Source organism: Entelurus aequoreus, linkage group LG16, assembly GCF_033978785.1.
Source record: "Entelurus aequoreus isolate RoL-2023_Sb linkage group LG16, RoL_Eaeq_v1.1, whole genome shotgun sequence".
Taxonomy (NCBI): Eukaryota; Metazoa; Chordata; class Actinopteri; order Syngnathiformes; family Syngnathidae; genus Entelurus; species Entelurus aequoreus.
This window is the reverse complement of record NC_084746.1, coordinates 47,823,932-47,850,089: the sequence shown is the minus strand read 5'-3', so window position 1 is coordinate 47,850,089 and position 26,158 is coordinate 47,823,932. Positions and strand designations below refer to the sequence as shown.

Below are 26,158 nucleotides of genomic sequence, written 5' to 3'. Positions count from 1 at the left end.
CCCATCCTACACAGTGGAGTTTTATAAGCCTTCTGCTTGGTAGGATCCAAGACAGCTTTTGTCCACTCGCCGGGAACTCATTGAAACACACAGTTTTGTGATAACTTAGATACAATTATTCTGACACCATTGTTGGTATTTTGTCGATTACCATTGTTGGTGTATTCATTCTTCCTACATTGTTGATGAAAATTGTTGATACAGTGTAATAATTATTGTTACCTGTGGTAATGCCACTATGGTACAACATTTGTATAATACTTAAACAAAGTAACAGTGAAACTCAATGTATTAATCACTGAATGGAGAACTGGGGGTGGGATTAAATAAATTATCTTCTTCCCACTCCCTTTCAGGCAAAACTGGACAATCATGCTTACGTACTGTACATTACCTTTTGCATTATATTAATGTATATTATTATGTATTGTCTACCTTGTACTTTAGTTTTATTAAATGTAGAGATATGCGTTAAAATGTATTATCCGATATTATCGGACATCTCTAATTATTTGTTTTAACATGCCTCAAAACAGTAGCTTGGAATTTGGGACATGCATGAGGAGGTTGAGGTGGGCGGGGTTGGGGGGGGTGGGGTTGAGGTGGTTAGTGCTGCAAGGGGTTTTGGGTATTTGTTCTGTTGTGTTTATGTTGTGTTACGGTGCCGATGTTCTCCCGAAATGTGTTTGTCATTCTTGTTTGGTGTGGGTTCACAGTGCGGCGCATATTTGTAACAGTGTTAAAGTTGTTTATACGGCTACCCTCAGTGTGACCTGTATGGCTGTTGCATTCACTTGTGTGTGTGAAAAGCCGTAGATATTATGTGATTGGACGGGCACGCAAAGGCAGTGCCTTTAAGGTTTATTGGCGCTCTGGGGCCGTACTTATCAAGCTTCTTAGAGTGCCATTTTACACTTAAGTCCTGAGAATTTGCGAAATTTAGTCCTACTCTCAAACTTAAGAATAAAAGCTTTTTATCAACGTTCTTAAGTCTAAGAATCACTCCTACTCTCCACGATATTTAAGAGACCTTCAGAGGTGTCTTAAGTGGTTAGGAGTTGCCAGCAGGGGATGGCACTGAGGCGAGAGAGACGTGCGCGAACGTTCAGGGAACGGAACAATGTTTTTTTTTTTTTTATGACGAGCAGCCGATCAAACGGTATCGTTTAGACAGAGCGGATATTATTTTTGTCACAGATTTAATACTTTTCGATTCCTTGTTGATTTCTGCATGTGTCTGCAGTGGGCTAGTATATATAGAGCCACCCACACCAGTTTCAAATTAGTTGCCTAATTAATGAATTGGAAAGAAAATGTTATGACAGTAGCGTATGTGTGTGGCCGTGAGGTGAGTGACGTCAGTGAGTGTGTGGGCGAGAGAAGAGAGGGAGCGGTAGCGTGAGTGCCGGCGGGGACTAGTTTGTTTTGTATTATTTTGTAGTTTATTGTCAAAATATACACTCCCATTGTCCACTTAAATATTTCCAAGATATTTCTTTATTCCTAGACAACGGATTCCCTTCCGTGATTGGTCATTTCTATGGACACAGAAATGACGTCACCTAAAATTCCGTTTACGGCACATAGTAATGTTGTAATTCAGCTCTGAGTGTGACACTTAAGATTCAGTCCTACACTTTGCTGAAAGTGTGAGTAAGACGCTTGATAACTAACTTTTAAGTGCAGCTTTCAGCGAAGAATTTATTTACTCTTAAGTCAACTCTTAGCAGACTTCTTAGGAGTAATTCTAAGAAGCTTGATAAGTACGGCCCCCGTACTTCTCCCTACGTCCGTGCACCACTCCGTACAGCGGCGTTTTAAAAACTCATACATTTTACTTTTTGAAACCGATACCGGTAATTTCCGATATTACATTTTAAAGCATTTATCGGCCGATAATATCGGCAGTCCGATATTACCGGACATCTCTACCATTTACCATTGTTCTTCATCTTGCCACTCTGAAAACTCCGGCAGGCCGTAGTGTGGACGTTCGTGAACTAGTATTAAAACAAGGTAAATATACACGTACTCTTGGGGGGTCCTGCTGAGTTTGCTCATGCCTCGGGCCGACTCCAGTTCAACCTTTATCATCGCTGCGCGCATACAGACATTTGAAGTAGAAAGCGGGGGTGGATATTTTGGTCAGATATTTCAGCATGCAGTATGTTGACCTACATTGGATTGCTTTTAGCATCCTTAATGTACAAAGTGTACATTGACCATGTGGGCCATGTGCAACCGATTCCTTTTAAACCACAACCTTTGTTCCTTCTGAGCGTCTTCCCTCCATCCACATCTTCTGCTGCACCGCGACGCTGTTTGACAGCAAACTGTTGATTATTTTCAACAACTAAAAGCAGCGCCGCACCCGCACGGAGCTGCCGGCAGGAGAGCGGCGAGGAAACTTTAATTTGCTCGCCTTCCACCGTGATGAAGATGGAGGGGAAACGGGGCGAGGCGGACGCGTAGCTTGCCTCTCTGGATGCTTTCGTGTTGTTTACGCCTCGGCTTGTTGCTGGACTCACAGCAGTAATCAAGCACACGCTCGTCTACTTTGGCCTGTGGCGGCTTGATGGAACCAGCCTGGTGGGACACGGATGCTTTTCACTCGGCCTCGCTTCGTTTTCTCCTTCTGACCGAAGGCTCATTACAGCATCCCTCACGCTTCCCCCCCAATCATTGACAGACTGCGGTCTGTACAGCTTCTATTTGATCTGACCTCGTCAACCGTAAATACTCTGAGTCATTGTTCCGCATTTCTGCTAAATGTAGAAACGTGATACGTCATCTCACGTTGTAACGAACACTCTTTCTGGGAAGGCGTAAGGAATACATGCAAAATTGATGTGACGGTGCAGAAGGTGCACTTGTCTAGAACAGTGTTTTTCAACCACTAGTGTGCAGTGAGATACAGTCTGGTGTGCCGTGGGAGATTATGTAATTTCACCTATTTGGGTTAAAAATATTTTTTGCAAACCAGTAATTGTGTTGTTGTTGAGTGTCGGAGCTGTCTAGAGCTCGGCAGAGTAACCGTGTAATACTCTTCCATATCAGTAGGTGGCAGCCGGTAGCTAATTGCTTTGTAGATGTCAGAAACCGCGGGAGGCAGCGTGCAGGTAAAAAGGTGTCTAATGCTTAAACCAAAAATAAATAAAAGGTGAGTGTCCCTAAGAAAAGGCATTAAAGCTTAGGGAAGGCTATGCAGAACGAAACTAAAACTGAACTGGCGACGAAGTAAACAAAAACGGAATGCTGGACGACAGCAAAGACTTACTGTGGAGCAGAGACGGCGTCCGCAAAGTACACCCGAACATGACATGACAATCAACAATGTCCCCACGAAGAAGGATAAAAACAACTGAAATATTCTTGATTGCTAAAACAAAGCAGGTGCGCGAAATATCGCTCAAAGGAAGACCAGAAACTGCTACAGGAAAATACCAAAAAAAGAGAAAAAGCCACCAAAATAGGAGCACAAGACAAGAACTCAAACACTACACACAGGAAAACACCAAAAAACTCCAAATAAGTCAGGGCGTGATGTGACAGGTGGTGACAGTACACCTACTTTGAGACAAGAGCTATAGTGATGCATGCTGTTGGATATGACTTTAAACCAGATCCAACAATTGTGACAACGACTTTTTGCTGTCAACTGAGTTTCGTTTTTTAATGATTTCTGCTGGTGGTGTGCCTCTGGATTTTGTCAACGCAAAAAATGTGCCTCGGCTTAAAAAAGGTTGAAAAACACTGTATTAGTGTACCGTGAGATACAGTCTGGTGTGCCGTGGGAGATCATCTATTTTCACCTATTTGGGTTAAACATATTTTTGCAAACCAGTAAATATAGTCTGCAAAATATGTGTTGTTGTTGAGTGTCGGTGCTGTCTAGAGCTCGGCAGAGTAACCGTGTAATACTCTTCCATATCAGTAGGTGGCAGCCGGTAGCTAATTGCTTTGTAGATGTCAGAAACAGCGGGAGGCAGCGTGCAGGTAAAAAGGTGTCTAATGCTTAAACCAAAAATAAACAAAAGGTGAGTGCCCTTAAGAAAAGGCATTAAAGCTTAGGGAAGGCTATGCAGAACGAAACTAAAACTGAACTGGCGACGAAGTAAACAAAAACGGAATGCTGGACGACAGCAAAGACTTACTGTGGAGCAGAGACGGCGTCCGCAAAGTACACCCGAACATGACATGACAATCAACAATGTCCCCACGAAGAAGGATAAAAACAACTGAAATATTCTTGATTGCTAAAACAAAGCAGGTGCGCGAAATATCGCTCAAAGGAAGACCAGAAACTGCTACAGGAAAATACCAAAAAAAGAGAAAAAGCCACCAAAATAGGAGCACAAGACAAGAACTCAAACACTACACACAGGAAAACACCAAAAAACTCCAAATAAGTCAGGGCGTGATGTGACAGGTGGTGACAGTACACCTACTTTGAGACAAGAGCTATAGTGATGCATGCTGTTGGATATGACTTTAAACCAGATCCAACAATTGTGACAACGACTTTTTGCTGTCAACTGAGTTTCGTTTTTTAATGATTTCTGCTGGTGGTGTGCCTCTGGATTTTTTCAACGCAAAAAATGTGCCTCGGCTCAAAAAAGGTTGAAAAACACTGTATTAGTGTACCGTGAGATACAGTCTGGTGTGCCGTGGGAGATTATCTATTTTCACCTATTTGGGTTAAACATATTTTTTGCAAACCAGTAAATATAGTCTGCAAATGATGTGTTGTTGTTGAGTGTCGGTGCTGTCTAGAGCTCGGCAGAGTAACCGTGTAATACTCTTCCATATCAGTAGGTGGCAGCCGGTAGCTAATTGCTTTGTAGATGTCAGAAACAGCGGGAGGCAGTGTGCAGGTAAAAAGGTGTCTAATGCTTAAACCAAAAATAAACAAAAGGTGAGTGCCCCTAAGAAAAGGCATTAAAGCTTAGGGAAGGCTATGCAGAACGAAACTAAAACTGAACAGGCGACGAAGTAAACAAAAACGGAATGCTGGACAACAGCAAAGACTTACTGTGGAGCAGAGACGGCGTCCGCAAAGTACATCCGAACCTGACATGACAATCAACAATGTCCCCATAAAGAAGGATAAAAACAACTGAAATATTCTTGATTGCTAAAACAAAGCAGGTGCGCGAAATATCGCTCAAAGGAAGACCAGAAACTGCTACAGGAAAATTCCAAAAAAAGAGAAAAAGCCACCAAAATAGGAGCACAAGACAAGAACTCAAACACTACACAAAGGAAAACACCAAAAAACTCCAAATAAGTCAGGGCGTGATGTGACAGGTGGTGACAGTACACCTACTTTGAGACAAGAGCTATAGTGATGCATGCTGTTGGATATGACTTTAAACCATATCCAACAATTGTGACAACGACTTTTTGCTGTCAACTGAGTTTCGTTTTTTAATGATTTCTGCTGGTGGTGTGCCTCTGGATTTTTTCAACGCAAAAAATGTGCCTCGGCTCAAAAAAGGTTGAAAAACACTGTATTAGTGTACCGTGAGATACAGTCTGGTGTGCCGTGGGAGATAATCTATTTTCACCTATTTGGGTTAAACATATTTTTTGCAAACCAGTAATTATAGTCTGCAAATGATGTGTTGTTGTTGAGTGTCGGAGCTGTCTAGAGCTCGGCAGAGTAACCGTGTAATACTCTTCCATATCAGTAGGTGGCAGCCGGTAGCTAATTGCTTTGTAAATGTCAGAAACCGCGGGAGGCAGTGTGCAGGTAAAAAGGTGTCTAATGCTTAAACCAAAAATAAACAAAAGGTGAGTGCCCTTAAGAAAAGGCATTAAAGCTTAGGGAAGGCTATGCAGAACGAAACTAAAACTGAACTGGCGACGAAGTAAACAAAAACGGAATGCTGGACGACAGCAAAGACTTACTGTGGAGCAGAGACGGCGTCCGCAAAGTACATCCGAACCTGACATGACAATCAACAATGTCCCCACGAAGAAGGATAAAAACAACTGAAATATTCTTGATTGCTAAAACAAAGCAGGTGTGCGAAATATTGCTCAAAGGAAGACCAGAAACTGCTACAGGAAAATACCAAAAAAAGAGAAAAAGCCGCCAAAATAGGAGCACAAGACAAGAACTCAAACACTACACACAGGAAAACACCAAAAAACTCAAAATAAGTCAGGGCGTGATGTGACAGGTGGTGACAGTACACCTACTTTGAGACAAGAGCTATAGTGATGCATGCTGTTGGATATGACTTTAAACCATATCGAACAATTGTGAGAACGACTTTTTGCTGTCAACTGAGTTTAGTTTTTTAATGATTTCTGCTGGTGGTGTGCCTCTGGATTTTTTCAACGCAAAAAATGTGCCTCGGCTCAAAAAAGGTTGAAAAACACTGTATTAGTGTACCGTGAGATACAGTCTGGTGTGCCGTGGGAGATAATCTATTTTCACCTATTTGGGTTAAACATATTTCTTGCAAACCAGTAATTATAGTCTGCAAATGATGTGTTGTTGTTGAGTGTCGGAGCTGTCTAGAGCTCGGCAGAGTAACCGTGTAATACTCTTCCATATCAGTAGGTGGCAGCCGGTAGCTAATTGCGTTGTAGATGTCAGAAACCGCGGGAGGCAGTGTGCAGGTAAAAAGGTGTCTAATGCTTAAACCAAAAATAAACAAAAGGTGAGTGCCCCTAAGAAAAGGCATTAAAGCTTAGGGAAGGCTATGCAGAACGAAACTAAAACTGAACTGGCGACGAAGTAAGCAAAAACGGAATGCTGGACGACAGCAAAGACTTACTGTGGAGCAGAGACGGCGTTCGCAAAGTACTTCCGAACATGACATGACAATCAACAATGTCCCCACGAAGAAGGATAAAAACAACTGAAATATTCTTGATTGCTAAAACAAAGCAGGTGCGCAAAATATCGCTCAAAGGAAGACCAGAAACTGATACAGGAAAATACCAAAAAAAGAGAAAAAGCCACCAAAATAGGAGCACAATACAAGAACTCAAACACTACACACAGGAAAACACCAAAAAAACTCCAAATAAGTCAGGGCGTGATGTGACAGGTGGTGACAGTACACCTACTTTGAGACAAGAGCTATAGTGATGCATGCTTGGTTATGACTTTTTACTGTCAACTGAGTTTCGTTTTTTAATGATGTCTGCTGGTGGTGTGCCTCCGGATTTTTTCAGCGCAAAAAAAAGTACCTTGGCTCAAAAAAGGTTGAAAAACACTGGTCTAGAAAAGGCATTATATATCACGTCCTGATATCTTTGTGCCAAGTTAAAGTACCAGCAATTACACACATGGTCGGTCCTTTTTTTCTCTATTGCAAAGGTAAAAATAGAGTTCATTGAAGTCATTATACATTCATTGTGTTTGCACCCTCAGCTGCTGGAAGTGTGAATCAAGACCTTTAACGCCTCATATTCATTCTGCCCGACGTACATTTTCCATTTTAAAATATGCACCCTTAAAGAAACCTGGCAATAAATAATGACTTTTTCATTGCCAGTAGTGCTAAAGTGTGTTTTACAGTGGAGAACTTTTCTCTCCACCGCCCCCTTAAGCCAGCGACACCAAAACGTTGCTAAAATATGCAGCACGTGGTTGCGAGGTGAGCCCCTGCAGGTTTGAAAAGTTCCTCATTTATTCTTTCTTTCCCTCCTTCCAGGTGTGCCCGGCAAACCTCACATCTCTGGATTAGAGAATCCGGTGCAGGAGGGGGGCACGGTCACCTTGACCTGCACCAGCACTGGCAGCAAACCCCCCGCCCGGCTGCACTGGTTTCGCGGGGACGAGGAGCTGGAAGGTGAGGCATGCTGCAACGATCGACTGTCTGGGCGTGCGAGCGTGTGAGCGTGTGTGTGTGTGTGCACATTTGGCAGGGTAACAAGGCCTTTTGTTGTATGTGTACAAGCATGCAAACATCCTTTTATTTGTGTTTGTGATTGGCTTGTCACTGTGTGTATGCTGTCTGGATGTGTGTCCTATACCAGTGTGTGCAAATGCCACAGAGGGAGTATGGTAGTAGAATTGTCTCACATCAACTTATATATATATATTTCAAAAATATATTTACAAATACGCATTTATTTATAGAAAATATTTATTTATTTGTATATCACATTTGTATTTGTATATTTATTAATACATGCATATGTATTGATATCATATATATATATATATATATATATATATATATATATATATATATATATATATATATATATATATATATATATATATATATATATATATATATATATGTCTTAATTAGATTATCCAAAAAATAGTGCTCGATACCGTGGTAGAGCGTAAAAATCTCCTGAGGATTGAGGAAATCCCTCATGAAACAGGCCTGTAGAGATGAAATAGTCTTGTGATTTTTTTCCCACACATACATATATATATATATATGTATATATATATATATACTACCGTTCAAAAGTTTGGGGTCACCCAAACAATTTTGTGGAATAGCCTTCATTTCTAAGAACAAGAATAGACTGTCGAGTTTCAGATGAAAGTTCTCTTTTTCTGGCCATTTTGAGCGTTTAATTGACCCCACAAATGTGATGCTCCAGAAACTCAATCTGCTCAAAGGAAGTTCCGTTTTGTAGCTTCTGTAACGAGCTAAACTGTTTTCAGATGTGTGAACATGATTGCACAAGGGTTTCCTAATCATCAATTAGCCTTCTGAGCCAATGAGCAAACACATTGTACCATTAGAACACTGGAGTGATAGTTGCTGGAAATGGGCCTCTATACACCTATGTAGATATTGCACCAAAAAGCAGACATTTGCAGCTAGAATAGTCATTTACCACATTAGCAATGTATAGAGTGTATTTCTTTAAAGTTAAGACTAGTTTAAAGTTATCTTCATTGAAAAGTACAGTGCTTTTCCTTCATAACAATTACGTGTTTTGCTCATTTTAAGCGTAGGCATACGCGGTAATTTCAAAAACGCATTACGTTAGCTTTTTATTTTTCCAACAACATCACTGATTCATACTCACTGCAGACTTCATGTGAGCCAACAAACATAATAAAACACCACTTACAGTAAAATGTCGGCTGTCATTAGGTTGTTGTTATAGTCCTGTTTAGATGGAGAATGACTCATAATCCTTGCGAAGAAAATGGAAGGTGTTGTTCTTGCTATTTTTGGGTCTAAATTGGCTGCCAAAGTGTACCGACATGTCGGATTATGCCCTCATCCTTCTACTATCCAGGTGAGAGGCATGATTTATGATCTAGACAAAACTTAAAGAAGCAGCGTACAACTTGATGATGTCAATATAGGCACACAAGCTTGTGATCGCGCCGCTATAAATAGTTTGTTTGCATTAGCGCTTATAATAACAATATCACTAATACTTAATATTAGTGATTATTAGTATTAGTATATTAGTTAATAAGAAGGTCTCATCAGCTTCAGGTGCGCAGATTGCTGATTGATTGCAGGTGTGACGCGCAGGTGTGCGTTTGGATGTGCGCTCATCGCAGCGCACAGATGAATGCGCATTGGAGTGCGCCCGGGCCGTGACAGGTATTGCATTGTTCTCCAGGTTTTTGTGCTGTAGAGAAGCACAGGCTTTCCGATGGAGTTAGAGATTCTGATCTTGGTGTTCTGAGGCAGCTCAGAGGATCTGCATACATTCTTCAGCTGGTGGAAAGCTGCCTTTGCTTTCCCAATCCTAACATTCACATCAGCATCCGTCTCTCCCTGCTTATCGACTACACCGCCAAGATAGATTAAGCTTTCCAGTTCCTCTAATGCTACCCCTACTAGCCTGACGAGGATCATGTTGTTATTGTTTACTTTGAAGATCTTGCTTTTCCTTTTGTGTAGGGTATTGTATAACTAGCTGCTCCCTAACAGGTACAACAGATCTGAAACAAAGAAAATCACTCTAAAAAAAAAACAAAAGCTTGGACATTTTAGACAAGAAACCTTTTACTTACCATCATTGTAATATTATTTCCAAATACAAACCCAGTTTCCATATGAGTTGGGAAATTGTGTTAGATGTAAATATAAACGGAATACAATGATTTGCAAATCATTTTCAACCCATATTCAGTTGAATATGCTACAAAGACAACATATTTGATGTTCAAACTGATAAACATTATTATTTTTGCAAATAATCATTAACTTTAGAATTTGATGGCAGCAACACGTGACAAAGAAGTTGGGAAAGGTGGCAATAAATACTGATAAAGTTGAGGAATGCTCATCAAACACTTATTTGGAACATCCCACAGGTGAACAGGCAAATTGGGAACAGGTGGGTGCCATGATTGGGTATAAAAGTAGATTCCATGAAATGCTCAGTCATTCACAAACAAGGATGGGGCGAGGGTCACCACTTTGTCAACAAATGCGTGAGCAAATTGTTGAACAGTTTAAGAAAAACCTTTCTCAACCAGCTATTGCAAGGAATTTAGGGATTTCACCATCTACGCTCCGTAATATCATCAAAGGATTCAGAGAATCTGGAGAAATCACTGCACGTAAGCAGCTAAGCCCGTGACCTTCCATCCCTCAGGCTGTACTGCATCAACAAGCGACATCAGTGTGTAAAGGATATCACCACATGGGCTCAGGAACACTTCAGAAACCCACTGTCAGTAACTACAGTTGGTCGCTACATCTGTAAGTGCAAGTTAAAACTCTCCTATGCAAGGCGAAAACCGTTTATCAACAACACCCAGAAACGCCGTCGGCTTCGCTGGGCCTGAGCTCATCTAAGATGGACTGATACAAAGTGGAAAAGTGTTCTGTGGTCTGACGAGTCCACATTTCAAATTGTTTTTGGAAACTGTGGACGTCGTGTCCTCCGGACCAAAGAGGAACAGAACCATGCGGATTGTTATAGGCGCAAAGTGTAAAAGCCAGCATGTGTGATGGTATGGGGGTGTATTAGTGCCCAAGACATGGGTAACTTACACATCTGTGAAGGCGCCATTAATGCTGAAAGGTACATACAGGTTTTGGAGCAACATATGTTGCCATCCAAGCAACGTTACCATGGACGCCCCTGCTTATTTCAGCAAGACAATGCCAAGCCACGTGTTACATCAACGTGGCTTCATAGTAAAAGAGTGCGGGTACTAGACTGGCCTGCCTGTAGTCCAGACCTGTCTCCCATTGAAAATGTGTGGTGCATTATGAAGCCCAAAATAGCACAAGGGAGACCCCCGGACTGTTGAACAACTTAAGCTGTACATCAAGCAAGAATGGGAAAGAATTCCACCTGAGAAGCTTCAAAAATGTGTCTCCTCAGTTCCCAAACCTTTACTGAGTGTTGTTAAAAGGAAAGGCCATGTAACACAGTGGTGAACATGCCCTTTCCCAACTACTTTGGCACGTGTTGCAGCCATGAAATTCTAAATTAATTATTATTTGCAGAAAATAAATCAAGTTTATGAGTTTGAACATCAAATATCTTGTCTTTGTAGTGCATTCAATTGAATATGAGTTGAAAAGGATTTGCAAATCATTGTATTCCGTTTATATTTACATCTAACACAATTTCCCAACTTATATGGAAACGGGGTTTGTACAATCTACTCAACTTTGGTAATTTTTTTAAATGTAAAAACACCTGTCTGATACAGAAATGTCTACATAGATTAGCTCCGCACCCACTAAATGACTTCATTAAAAACAGAACAAGTGGAACAGCGACACCTGGTATCACGAGGGTCATGACCAGGGGAGACTGCCTGTTACGAAAAAACTATTTTTGTAGAAGTGTTTTTTCTCACGAGGGAGGCTTATTGAGGAACAGTCTACCTACCTCAGTAAGGGAATCTTCCAGCTTTGCTACATTAAAAAGTCAATTAAAGGCCTAGTTCAAAAGTAAACAGTTTTGTGAACACACAAATAAATACAATGATATAAGGTAATTTAATCAATGTCATAATATGAACAGGGCAGCATGGTGGATTAGGGCAAATGTTGGTATCAATCCGATACCAAGTCATTACAGGATCATACATTAGTCATATTCAAAGTCTTCATGTGTCCAGGGACATATTGCCTGAGTTTATAAAAATATTTAAAAAATTTAAAACGAAAGAAGATTTTGCGATGCCAAAAAATATCGACGTAATCATAGTAGTAGCGACTAGATACGCTACTGTACTTGGTATCATTACAGTGAATGTTAGGTGTAGACCCACCAATGGCGTTTGTTTACATTTTGACGCCGGTGAGCTACGGTGTGTAGTGAAGCATGTTTAGCTATTCCTCGTCCTGCAGGGATGATACTTGTAAGAAAACATACTTTATTTGTCGCCATGGAGGCGAGGATTAGTGATTTAGAAGTAGATAACGGACCGGTACTTTTCAGAGGCGGTATAGTACCGAATATGATTCATTAGTATCGCGGTACTATACTAATCCCGGTGTACCGTACAACCCTATTTCATTGTTTTATTACTTTTAAAGTAATTCCCTGTTTTTTGAACTATCTGAATGTTACTGACTCTGGTGGTGGTTCTGAATGTTATTGTGGTTTCATTGTATGTATAAACCAACCTGTCTTGGGACTACAGGCAGGAATTAGCCTGTGGCTAAAAGCTAACATATTTATATATTGCCTATATTTTCATTAATATGTGCTGTCCCTATTTTAAATGAATAATTTAATTGTTTGATGAGGCCAATGCATGCTGAGTGAGTTGCGATGATCGTGGTCATCTGCTGCATTTGTTGCTGTGTGGGGGAAAGAAGTGCCAGGTCAATCAGCAAAGTCAAGTTCATCCAATTGTGCCCAAGATTTACTTTGGGTACCATTTCTCTTCTGGGCAGTTGATGTCTTCATTACCCAATCTATTGCCTGCAGAAAAGGACGAGTGACAGTAAACATCCTTGCCTCACTCCAGTTTGCACTTGGAAGGCATCAGTAAGCTGCTGGCCATAGAGCACTCTGCAGGTCATTCCTTCATACAAGTTCCTCATGATGTTAGAAATCTTTGCTGGTACCCTATAGTGTCTCAACATGCTCCAGGTGGTCTGCCTATGCACACTGTCAAACTCATAGTCAATAACATTCACATTGAGAGGTGAGTTTCACTCCAAGGACTCTTTCAGGATAATCGCAGGGTTGTTACCTGGTCAACTTGTTGATCTGTTGTTTTAAGTGTTGTACGTGCATACACATATTTTAAGATACATGTTTCTCTGAGGTTATATTTTGTCCTCTTTTGTTGACAAGAATTGTTGGGTAGCAGGTTATAGTTTGCTTTGTACATGATTTTAGCTGATTGCAAATGCACCAAATCACTAAATTTCAATAATCTTGATCTAATAAATAAAGGGTTTGTATGCTCTCTATAACCAACATTATGTAGAATTCTAAGTGATATTTTTGTAATTATTTCCCCATATTTCTCCATAATAACTCGGATATGGTAACACTAGCGAGCATATGGAGTGATTTTTGGTTCAGAATATATTTTGCTTTAATCATTTTTGAAATATTTCCTGCTACTTTATGTTGTATATTATTTATGTGAGATTGCTAGGTCATTTCCTCATCTGTCATTACACCCCAAAATGTGATTTATTTAACTTTTTCAATGTCTACTGCATCTATTTGTATTTTGTTTTATTTTAGTTTTACTGAGATTTAAGAAAAGTCCGTTTTTGTCAAACCATCTTTTTAATTTGTTAAATTTTACTGTTATTATTTATATTAGCTTCTGTGTGTTCTCTCCTGAACAAAACACAGTCCTGTCGTCTGCAAATAATACTAACTTTAAGTCCCTTGTAACTTTATATAAAGATTGAACAATTTTGGTCCCAGTAGAGATCCCTGAGGTACGCCACAAGATATATTCAGCTCTGTAGACGTGTGTTTGCCTGGCTTCACATATGGCTTCCTGATGGTTAAGTAGCTTCTTATCTAGTTCAAGACCTGCCCTCTGATTCCATACCGTTCTAATTTATAATTAAGATATTATGATTAAATGTATCCAATGCTTTGGTTAGATCCATAAATACTGCTGCTGCACACTGTTTACCATCTATTGCATTGGTAATTTCCTCTGTTATTTCGATTAATGCCATTGATGTTGAAATGTTAGCTCTGTATCCGTATTGATTCTCTGCGAGTAATCCACTTTTGTTTATAGATTTGTCCATTCGTTATTTGATCATTTTTCGCTAAGTAAAAAAACAGGTCTGTAGTTTGTAAAGTGGTGTTTGTCTCCAGTCTTACAAATCGAAGCAACTTTTACTATGTTTGTTTTGTCTGGGAATGTGCCTGTTTGAAATGATAGGTTACTGATATACGCTAAAGGTTTTGAAATTCCTTCGATAACTTTTTTTATAGCTTTCATATCTATTCCGTGGCAGTCAGTTGAGGTCTTGGATGTACATTTCTTTAGGGATTTTGATTATTTCCTATTTTGTCACGTTTCTGAGGAACATGGAGTTGGGGTTTCTAGCTATTGTGTTATTTAAGTCCTTAACTGACCCAGTTTTTGGAATGATTTGCTCTATATTGGTTTGAATATTGACAAAGTACTTATTAAAGCATCCTGCCACTTCTTTCATATTGTCATGTTTTGTATGTCCTTCTAAAAAGTATTGAGGGTAATCTTTTTTTTTAGCACCATTTGTTATAATGTTATTTAGGATTTCCCAAGTTGCTCTCATGTTGTTTTTGTTTTTATCTAGTAATTGACTGCAATATTGTTTTCTACACGTTCGTAGTATGCTAGTTAGCTTGTTCTTATACTTGTTGTACTTGTTTTCTGCCTCTACAGATCTTTGTGTTCTAAATATTTGATATAGTGTATTTTTCTTGTTGCAAGCATTTTTCAGTTCTTTTGTCAGCCACGGTTGATTGTTTTTATTTTGTTTCGTAACTGTTTGCATGAACATTGTTTGTCATACAGCATCAGGAAGGTATGAAATAAATGATCATATGCTTCATTTACATCATCTTCACTGTACACATTGTCCCAACATTGTTCCCTCGGATCATTTTTAAAAATGTTCATTCTTTCCTCGGTGAAATGTGTTTTTTTTGTTTTTTGTCATCCATGTTCCTTATCTTGTAGTTTGCTTTTGTAGTTATTGATATGCATCCAGTTCTTCTATTTTTCGAATGATCATTACCTTTGCTTGTTCTGGTGTTCCATTTATTTTATAAATATTTTGCAATTTCTGGTCCAAGTTTGCCGAATTTTTCCTTGTTTATTTTTTAAGTTATGTGCCTTCCTAGCAATGTCAGCGTTTGTTTCCGTCAAATGTTCATTTATGTACACATTTTGATCCTTCCAACTTTCTACCTGTTTTAGTAATGCCATTTTGTGTTCTCTGTTTGTGAACGTCATTATTATTGTTGCTGGTATGGAGCCATCTTTCTTCCCATGTCGTGGATGACCAGCTTCGATGTTGTCCGTGTCCAGTTTTACTCCCTTTCACATTATGAATTCGGCTACCTGCTGTTCTTTTGAGCTGACCTGTAGCTCTCCGGATTCCTTTTCATTGTCGGCGGCCATCGCTCAAGCAAACGTGCAGGGCCTGAGTTGGAGTATGGTGACAATGACATCATTCATGCGAGAGAACTGTTATAATTCAGCTACTCTCTGTCAGCTCCCTCACCTGTCGATCCTTCTCGTCACTCTAGGCTCCTAGAATCCTTACCTCCTCTACCAGCTGTAAAAATCGTTGTTGTTGTATGAAAGTAGAACTGTCTCACATCGTTGTCACATCAACACCTGTAAAAGCTGAGTGACTGAGTAAACTATCTAGTAGATACAACCATGGCACTACTACACCACACCTGAAACAGTTATCAATACTAGTTATTACTTACCCATCCATTTAATCCACTATATGACCCTCTCTAGTGTGCCTCTGATTGGTTCGCCAGTGTCTGAACATGTCTGTGACCCAGACCGCTCTGGCTGCAGTGCCCTCTGCTGGTTGTTCAGGGGAGTGTGTAACTCCACCTTCAAATTTGGTCACGTTTATTTGTGCATCTGGTTTGTGGTAGGAATGTCTCATCGACACAAAAGCAAAAAAAGCGATCCACATGTGCAAATTCAATACAAATACAAATACACAATCAAACATAATTATATTCAAATCTCAAAAATATATTTACAAATACATGTTTATTTATCTAAATTATTGATTTATTTGTATGTCACATTTTTGTATTATACATTTCGTTTGTATATATTTTCAAATCTCAAAAATAGATTTATAAATATGCGTTTATTTATACAAATTATTTATTTGTATATCACTTTTTTTTTTTTTTCCCAAATATTTTTATTGAATTTTACAGTTAAAATCACATTTAACAGTCATACTTTGGTCACGCAAAACCTTCATACAATCACACATCCACTCATACCCACTCACATGCACACTTGAGGAGAGAGGTGCACTTAAACTCCAACAATTCAAGGTTTACAGTATAAACATTATTAGAAAAGATACCCAGATATTGTATATATTTATCCATCCATCCCGCTCTGGCTCAGGATCAGCAGGCTATCCAGACCATAGCAAGATGGATGAACATTCCTCTGCATCAAGGATCCCCAGGAAGTGATCCCAAGATCACCTCTCGAGGGCCTTTCCACCGTTCACACTTAAAAAAGAAAAGGAAAGTCACAGAAGTTGATCAGATGTAAAACAATACAAAATAAAAAGTCACAAAAAATAAATACATAAATAAGCAAGTAAACCGTGGGAAGGCCATATCAGAAGTAACAAAAAACAAACAAACAAACAATAATGTAGGATCAATACAGAAAATAATAAAGATAATAAAAAATGAATACACCTACAAAAAAGGTGACAGTTTTTTTTTTGTTTTGTTTTTTCTTAAATGTCTAAATTATGATTCAATATATGTCAGTAAAGGTGTCCAGGTTTGTTCCCATTTATTCATACTTGCAGAGTTTATAAATCGTATTCTTTCAAGAGTCATTACATTCACAAGTTCATTTATTATATCACATTTGTATTTGTACGTTTATTAATATATGCATATGTATTAATGTCATATTAATATACTGTATATAGGTTGATGTGAGACAATTCTACTTCCATATTGTTGCTGTCTGACAACGGATGCCTCCGCCGTCAGGAGCTCCAAAACTCTCCGAATCTCCTCGTTCTGCTCCACTGAGAGCGCCTTCTTTGGCCCCATGTTGGTTTGGCTGCTGTTGCTCACTTGGCCTTGCTGTCGGAGCTGCTCACGGGCCGCAGCTGGAGTCTCTCGATTGGCCCCCCTGCCGGAGTCGCTCCCGGGTCTCCGTTGGTGCTTCTCGCTAGAACCCGCCGCCGTAGTCGCTGCTGTTACTTGCTTGGTCGGGCTTCCACTGTCTGTCGCTCGCCGTGCCTTTATAGGTTGAAGGCGGCCTCGCCTCCGCCACTCGCTCCGGGACCGTCACCCTCCGCTGCTAGCCCGCTTCTCGTTAGCCTCACCTCCGTCATTGTTGGTCGATCCCAAGTATCTTGCTCGCTGTGTGTGTTTTTTTTGATTGATTGATTGATCGATTGAGACTTTTATTAGTAGATTGCACAGTACAGCACATATTCCGTACAATTGACCACTAAACGGTAACACCCGAATAAGTTTTTCAACTTGTTTAAGCCGTGAATTTAAATCAATTCATGGTGTGTGCTCTCCTTGTCCGCACCGCGATGGAGAAGTCAGCTGTTGCACCAAGAGGGATGTCGAACCAAGGGTCGGCTAGCAGCTAGCACGGTTCCGCTCTGCTAGCGTACGTAGCTTCGACCAAATCCAGTCTGAAATCCAAAAGCACCAACAATCTTGCAAGGGTCGTTCTCCAAAAAAAACTAACCGAAAATTCCGTAATCCAAACTCAAAGTGAGTAATCCAGAAAAATGTTGAGAGCTCATGGTTGTTTGGATGTTTACCGGGTTTGATGGAGATTGTTTGTTAGAGAGATTTTCAAAATGCTTAGCCCATCTTAGCGTTTTCTGCTCTATACCTGGAATATGTTTCCCTACCTTGTCCCTCACTGGCCTCTCCGGCTGGCAAAGCCTGCCTGAGAGGTTTTTGATGTTAAGTATACACCTCCCTCATGTTACCCTTAGCCTTATTAGAAAGTTTTGGTTCCAAAATCTTCAAGCCTGGTCTTTTAGATCAGTGAACCTCTGTCGTTGGCTGATTTTCCCTGCCCAGCTCCGTCTTAGCTTAAGCTTCATGTGGGCGCCCAAGAGATGATGGACTAACGCAGCATCTGCTCCCCCTCTGACACGTACATCTTCAAGAGATCTTCTGAACTTTGGTTGATCTGGTTTTCTGTTACCTGGGGCCTCGAGTATTAAGCTTGCTTACGCACAAAAACATGGCGTACGCCCTTTTCACAGCAAAGTTGAGATGTATCAAAACTAGAGATGTCCGATAATTGCTTTAAAATGTAATATCGGAAATTATCGGTATTGTTTTTTTTAGTATCGGTATCGTTTTTTTTGTTTTTTTTTATATTAAATCAACATAAAAAACCCAAGATACACTTACTAGGGATGTCCGATAATATATGCAATATATAAATATGTTAGCTTTTAGCCACAGGCTAATTCTTACCTGTAGTCCCAAGACAGGTTGGTTTATACATACAATGAAACTAGGGATGTCCGATAATGGTTTTTTGCCGATATCCGATATTGTCCAACTCTTTAATTACCGATACCGATATCAACCGATACCGATATCAACCGATATATGCAGTCGTGGAATCAACACATTATTATGCCTAATTTGGACAACCAGGTATGGCGAAGATAAGGTACTTTTTAAAAAAATTAGTAAAATAAGATAAATAAATTAAAAACATTTTCTTGAATAAAAAAGAAAGTACAACAATATAAAAACAGTTACATAGAAACTAGTAATGAATGAAAATTAGTAAAATTAACTGTTAAAGGTTAGTACTATTAGTGGACCAGCAGCACGCACAATCATGTGTGCTTACGGACTGTATCCCTTGCAGACTGTATTGATATATATTGATATATAATGTAGGAACCAGAATATTAATAACAGAAAGAAACAAACCTTTTGTGTGAATGAGTGTAAATGGGGGAGGGAGGTTTTTTGGGTTGGTGCACTAATTGTAAGTGTATCTTGTGTTTTTTATGTGGATTTAATAGAAAAAAACAAAAACAAAAAACAAAAAAAAACGATACCGATAATAAAAAAACAGATACCGATAATTTCCGATATTACATTTTAACGCATATATCGGCCGATAATATCGGACATCCCTAACACTTACAATTAATGCACCAACCCAAAAAACCTCCCTCCCTCATTCACCTTTAACAGTTAATTTTACTCATTTTCATTAATTACTAGTTTCTATGTAACTGTTTTGACATTGTTTTACTTTCTTTTTTATTCAAGAAAATGTTTTTAATTTATTAATCTTATTTTATTTTATTAATTTTTGAAAAAAGGACCTTATCTTCACCATACCTGGTTGTCCAAATTAGGCATAATAATGTGTTAATTCCACGACTGTATATATCGGTTGATATCAGTATCGGTAATTAAAGAGTTGGACAATATCGGATATCGGCAAAAAGCCATTATCGGACATCCCTAATCAAAACTGACGTTGACGTCCAAACGTGCATCGTGCTTCACGTACGCACAATTATACAGGCTGTGGCTACTTTGGCCACACCGAGAGGTGGTCCTTAGGTCTTTGCCAGCATTTGATTTCAACAAAAAAACTATTGTGGCAAGGACACAAAATTCACTTTTTCTCCGGTGTACTTTTTAACGCTTCATATTCATATCCATATTTGTGAGAATGTCTATTAAATAAGGTAGTGGATTGAGTTGCCACCCATTGCTGTTACATTGTGTTTCTTTGACTCCTGCACAGTCGAGCGGGCAGCAGCCGGTGGCGGCACACTGGCACCTACGAGACAAGGAACAGTGGAGGGCTGGGGCCGACTCTATGTCACATACGGCTGTGACAGTCCCCTTCTGTGTTTTAATAATACATTGAGTAATCAAACAATAGTCAAAGTCGTTGGTATACTTTTTGATGGCATTGGCATATTTAAATGTGAAAGATCGCATCGAACCACGTACTAGGACATTTAAAGGCCTACTGAAATGATTTTTTTAAATTTAAACGGGAATAGCAGATCCATTCTATGTGTCATACTTGATCATTTCGCGATATTGCCATATTTTTGCTGAGAGGATTTAGTAGAGAAAATCGACAATAAAGTTCGCAACTTTTGCTCGCTGATAAAAAAAAGCCTTGCCTGTAGCGGAAGTAGCGTGACGTCACAGGAGCTAGTATTCCTCACAATTCCCCGTTGTTTACAATGGAGCGAGAGAGATTCGGACCGAGAAAGTGATGATTACCCCATTAATTTGAGCGAGGATGAAAGATTCGTAGATGAGGAACGTTACAGTGAAGGACTTGAGAGGCAGTGATGGACGTATCTTTTTTCGCTCTGACCGTAACTTAGGTACAAGCTGGCTCATTGGATTCCACACTCTCCTTTTTCTATTGTAGATCACAGATTTGTATTTTAAACCACCTCGGATACTATATCCTCTTGAAAATGAGAGTCGAGAACGCGAAATGGACATTCAGTGCCTTTTATCTCCAAGACAATACATGGGCGAAATGCTTTAGCTACGAGCTAACGTGATAGCATCTTGCTTTAACTGCATATAGAAACAAAAGAAATAAACCCCTGACTGGAAGGATAGATAGAAAATCAACAATACTATTAAACCGTGGACATGTAAATACACGGTTAATGCTTTCCAGGCTGGCGAAGGTTAACAATGCTGTGCTAACGATGCCATTGAAGCTAACTTAGCAACCGGACTGCACAGAGCTATGCTAAAAACATTAGCTCTCCCCCTACGCCAGCCAGCCCTCATTTGCTCATCAACACCCGTGCTCACCTGCGTTCCAGCGATCGGCAGAAGGACGAAGGACTTCACCCGATGCGTTTGGCGGCCCGGAGACGTAGGAAGTCAAGGTTAAGGCGCGCGGCTAGCGCGGCTTTTGATTGATTGAGACTTTTATTAGTAGGTTGCACAGTGAAGTACATATTCCGTACAATTGACCACTAAATGGTAACACCCGAATAAGTTTTTCAACTTGTTTAAGTCGGGGTCCACTTAAATTGATTCATGATACAGATATATACTATCATATATACTATCATCATAATACAGTCATCACACAAGATAATCACATTGAATTATTTACATTATTTACAATCAGGGGTGTGGAGGGGGCGTGGGGGGGGTATGGACATCAAGTAGTGGACATAGAGAGAGAGAGAGAGAGAGAGAGAGAGAGAGAGAGAGAGAGAGAGAGAGAGAGAGAGAGAGAGAGAGAGATCAGAAGGCATAAGAAAAAGAAAAAGTATCTGCATTTGATTGTTTACATTTGATTATTAGCAATCCGGGGAGGGTGTTAGTTTAGAGTTGTAGCTGCCTGGAGGTGAACTTTTATTGCGGTTTTGAAGGAGGATAGAGATGCCCTTTCTTTTATACCTGTTGGGAGCGCATTCCACATTGATGTGGCATAGAAAGAGAATGAGTTAAGACCTTTGTTAGTTCGGAATCTGGGTTTAACGTGGTTAGTGGAGCACCCCCTGGTGTTGTGGTTATGGCGGTCATTTACGTTAAGGAAGTAGTTTGACATGTACTTCGGTATCAGGGAGGTGTAGCGGATTTTATAGACTGGGCTCAGTGCAAGTTGTTTAACTCTGTCCTCCACTTTGAGCCAGCCCACTTTAGAGAAGTGGGTAGGAGTGAGGTGGGATCTGGGGTGGAGGTCTAGAAGTAACCTGACTAGCTTGTTCTGAGATGTTTGGAGTTTAGATTTGAGGGTTTTGGAGGTGCTAGGGTACCAGGAGGTGCATGCATAATCGAAAAAGGGTTGAACGAGAGTTCCCGCCAGAATCCTCAAGGTGCTTTTGTTGACCAGAGAGGAAATTCTGTAGAGAAATCTCGTTCGTTGGTTAACCTTTTTGATTACCTTGGTTGCCATTTTGTCACAGGAAAGGTTAGCCTCTAGAATGTAACCTAGGTAGGTGACCTCATCTTTCCTGGTGATGACACTGTCACCTACTTTTATGTTGAAGCGCTACTAGCTACTAGCGCTCCAACAAAGTCCTCCTGGTTGTGTTACTGTAGTCCGCTGCTAATACACCGATCCCACCTACAACTGTCTTCTTTGCAGCCTTCATTGTTCATTAAACAAATTGCAAAAGATGTCCAGAATACTGTGGAATTATGAAATGAAAACAGAGCTTTTTGTATAGGATTCTACGGGGTACCATAACTTCCGTTACTCTGACTTCGTCACGCGCATACGTCATCATACCGCGACGTTTCAGCCGGATATTTCCCGGGAGATTTAAAATGTCACTTTATAAGTTAACCCGGCCGTATTGGCATGTGTTGCAATGTTAAGATTTCATCATTGATATATAAACTATCAGACTGCGTGGTCGGTAGTAGTGGCTTTCAGTAGGCCTTTAAATCCAAGGGTGTCAAACTCATTTTAGATCAGGGGCCACATGGAGAAAAATCTACTCCCAAGTGGGCGGGACTGGTAAAATCACGGCACGAAAACTTAAAATAAAGACAACTTCAGATTGTTTTCTTTGTTTAGAAATAGAACAAGCACATTCTGAAAATGTACAAATCATAATGTTGTTGGGTATTTTTACACTTACATGTTGCGGTTAATAGTATTCTATCTTTATTTGTCGTTATTTATTATTTCTGAATAAATGATGTGATAATGTTCATCAGTCAACTCATTGGTGTTCATTTTCAATCTATCAAGATAAAAAATCATATCAAAATAAAATTACAGGATGTTATTTCCTCGACTGATGTTCTAACCCAGACCTGGGCAAATTAAGGCCCGTTAAGCTTTTCAATCTGGCCCGCTGGACATTCTCAAATAATTTTTTTTAGATCTTTAAGATGGAAAGTGTGGCTGCCATTATGATGTGCAGTGATGTTTTCTAATGACCGTAAGTCTTCAACTATACAAAGTATTTCAATGGTTGGAATCTGCGCTTATGGCTGATATACCAGTTACTATGGTCATCTAATTAGTTACTATGGTAATCTACGTCACAGCAGCTCAGACGAGGCACCAAGCAGTGTGGGCGAGAAGCGTTTCCACAGACGCGGAAGGAGATTTTCACAACAAAGTTCTAAAGCTTAGTGATATATCAGATTGTAGGTGGGTTTATTTTGTACCCTTCGCGTTCATATTTCACGGTTTGTTGCATTTTTGTCGCGTTTCACTTGATTGTAAAATATGTCGATCGAAAGGAGGTGTGGCATTCATATGTTGTCAGTATTCAGTATTTTATCGTTCATAGAAAAATTTAAAATTCCATTACGTTTTTTAAGGCGGTCTGTCATAACGTTTGTAGCATTCAATCAGACATTATTGTGAGGTTTTGTATTAGTGTTCCTAAAAATAGATATACCGCCCCTCAGACGCATTTTTTTCTCTAAACGTGGCCCCCGAGTCAAAATAATTGCCCAGGCCTGTTCTACCATCATGTGGTTTATTTTGTACATATATAGCATCATCTACAAAGATACAGGAATTGCTATTGCGACATCCAGTGGACACATTTAGAACAGCAGTTTCTTTCATTCAAAAATTTCAGGTTTGAGTTTGAGTTTGAGTTTATTTCGAACACGCAAGCATACAACATGAGGTTTATACTTAGCAAACTCATCCCGCGGGCCGGATAAAACCTGTTTGCGGGCCTGATCCGTACGTTTGACAGCCCTGCTCTAACCTGTCTAATGTGAGCAGGCTACAGTATGAACACATTTTGTTGTAAATTACACAAATTATATTTATATTAGGGGTCATCAGAGTCACCCGCCTCTTCTAAAGTTTTACGAGATACAGCACTATTTTCCCGAAGTCAATTTAGGTCATGCACATAATTTTATTTTGTCATTTTAGCCTGTGTTCAGTTTTCAGAGCAGGCTTACAATCGCTCTGTCGTTCCCTGAAATCATGAACAGAAAGCACCTCCTACTGACTTGTGATTGGTCAGACCGTGCTGAGTTCAAGCACATGGCTACTCTCAATAGGATTTGCGTATTTATAAGGGGTTGGAGCCTGGGCGGGGTCTGGGCGTCCCCAGCCACGCACACGTCTGCGGTCAATTTCAAGCTGATTGCAAAGTAAAAAAGAAATGTGCGCACACTTTTAATACATTTGAATTTTTATTTGTGTACAATGTTTCTGGATTTGAACATTGGTCTATTTTTAGTAGGAAATCCATGCAACTCTTATTACATGAGGCCCCAGGTCTGGAGACACCAGGGTAGCCTTATGTATCCGTTAGTGTTGCGGCAGGGAAAGCTGACAAGTCAAATACAAATCAAAACTCCAGCCCTATCTGAAGGGCAGGGCTAACATATTAAGATGCCTGATTGGAAACCAGTAACAGGTGTGCCCACATTGCCAATCAGGGATAAGCGAGGGAGACAATAATCAGGCCAGAGAAGTGAACTAAAATAAGAGCAGTGGGAAAAAAAAAATACATACAGAAAATAAGTAATCACAAGAATAAGTCTATAACACTCATGGTTGCGAATGCACACAAGCCTCTCCACCCCTGTTTGTGACCGAGTTATGCATTAGAATTCCATCCATCCATCCATCTTCTTCCCCTTATCCGAGGTCAGGTCGCGGGGGCAGTAGCCTAAGCAGGGAAGCCCAGACTTCCCTCTCCCCGGCCACTTCGTCCAGCTCCTCCCAGAGGATCCCAAGGCATTCCCAGCCCAGGCATAGTCTTCCCAACGTGTCCTGGGTCTTCCCCGTGGCCTCCTACCGGTCGGACGTGCCCGAAACACCTCCCTAGGGAGGCGTTCGGGTGGCATCCTGACCAGATGCCCAAACCACCATCATCTGGTTCCTCTCGATGTGGAGGAGCAGCGGCTTTACTTTGAGCTCCCCCCGAAGGGCAGAGCTTCTCACCCTATCTCTAAGGGTAAGCCCCGCCACCCGGCGGAGGAAGCTCATTTCGTCCGCTTGTACCCGTGATCTTGTCCTTTTGGTCATAACCCAAAGCTCATGACCATAGGTGAGGATGGACGTAGATGGACCGGTAAATTGAGAGCTTTGCCTTCCGGCTCAGCTCCTTCTTCACCACAACGGATCGATACAGCGTCCGCATTACTGAAGACGCCGCACCGATCCGCGTGTCGATCTCACGATCCACTCTTCCCTCACTCGTGAACAAGACTCCGAGGTACTTGAACTCCTCCACTTGGGGCAAGATCTCCTCCCCAACCCGGAGATGGCACTCCACCCTTTTCCGGGCGAGAACCATGGAATTGGTACCTACAATTATACTTTTTTCCGTGTGGCCTTAATGATATTTTGTGGTATTTAATCCTATTTACAGATCAGTGTTGGCGTTAACGCACTTTTTGTGTCTTTTTACACATTGACATATTTTACCTATTTTATCGATTATCCCAATCCGCCGGTGTTTAGTTTATATTTGCAGTGTCAAATTTTGTCCCCGTTTATTGCGTTTTTATTGGTCGTAAATTTTGATTCGCCGAAGGTTTTATCAAGTTTTTATCAATCACAAATATGAGTTGGGAAATTGTGTTAGATGTAAATATAAACGGAATACAATGATTTGCAAATCATTTTCAAGCCATATTCAGTTGAATATGCTACAAAGACAACATATTTGATGTTCAAACTGATAAACTTTATTTTTTTTGTGCAAATAATCATTAACTTTAGAATTTGATGCCAGCAACACGTGACAAAGAAGTTGGGAAAGGTGGCAATAAATACTGATAAAGTTGAGGAATGCTCATCAAACACTTATTTGGAACATCCCACAGGTGAACAGGCAAATTGGGAACAGGTGGGTGCCATGATTGGGTGTGAAAGTAGAGTCCATGAAATGCTCAGTCATTCACAAACAAGGATGGGGCGAGGGTCACCACTTTGTCAACAAATGCCTGAGCAAATTGTTGAACAGTTTAAGAAAAACCTTTCTCAACCAGCTATTGCAAGGAATTTAGGGATTTCACCATCTACGGACCGTAATATCATCAAAGGGTTCAGAGAATC

The 26,158-nt window shown here is 40.3% G+C and overlaps 1 protein-coding gene across 1 annotated transcript in view; it reads left to right on the top strand.

Annotated features, from left to right (window-relative positions):
• The window catches only part of LOC133631218 (cell adhesion molecule 3-like), a 136,920-nt gene that overhangs the window by 27,609 nt on the left and 83,153 nt on the right, over positions 1 to 26,158 (top strand). The window contains exon 3 of the mRNA XM_062023377.1: positions 7,674 to 7,811. Within this exon, the coding sequence (XP_061879361.1) occupies positions 7,674 to 7,811 (138 nt within the window). The remainder of the gene's footprint in view (positions 1 to 7,673; positions 7,812 to 26,158) is intronic.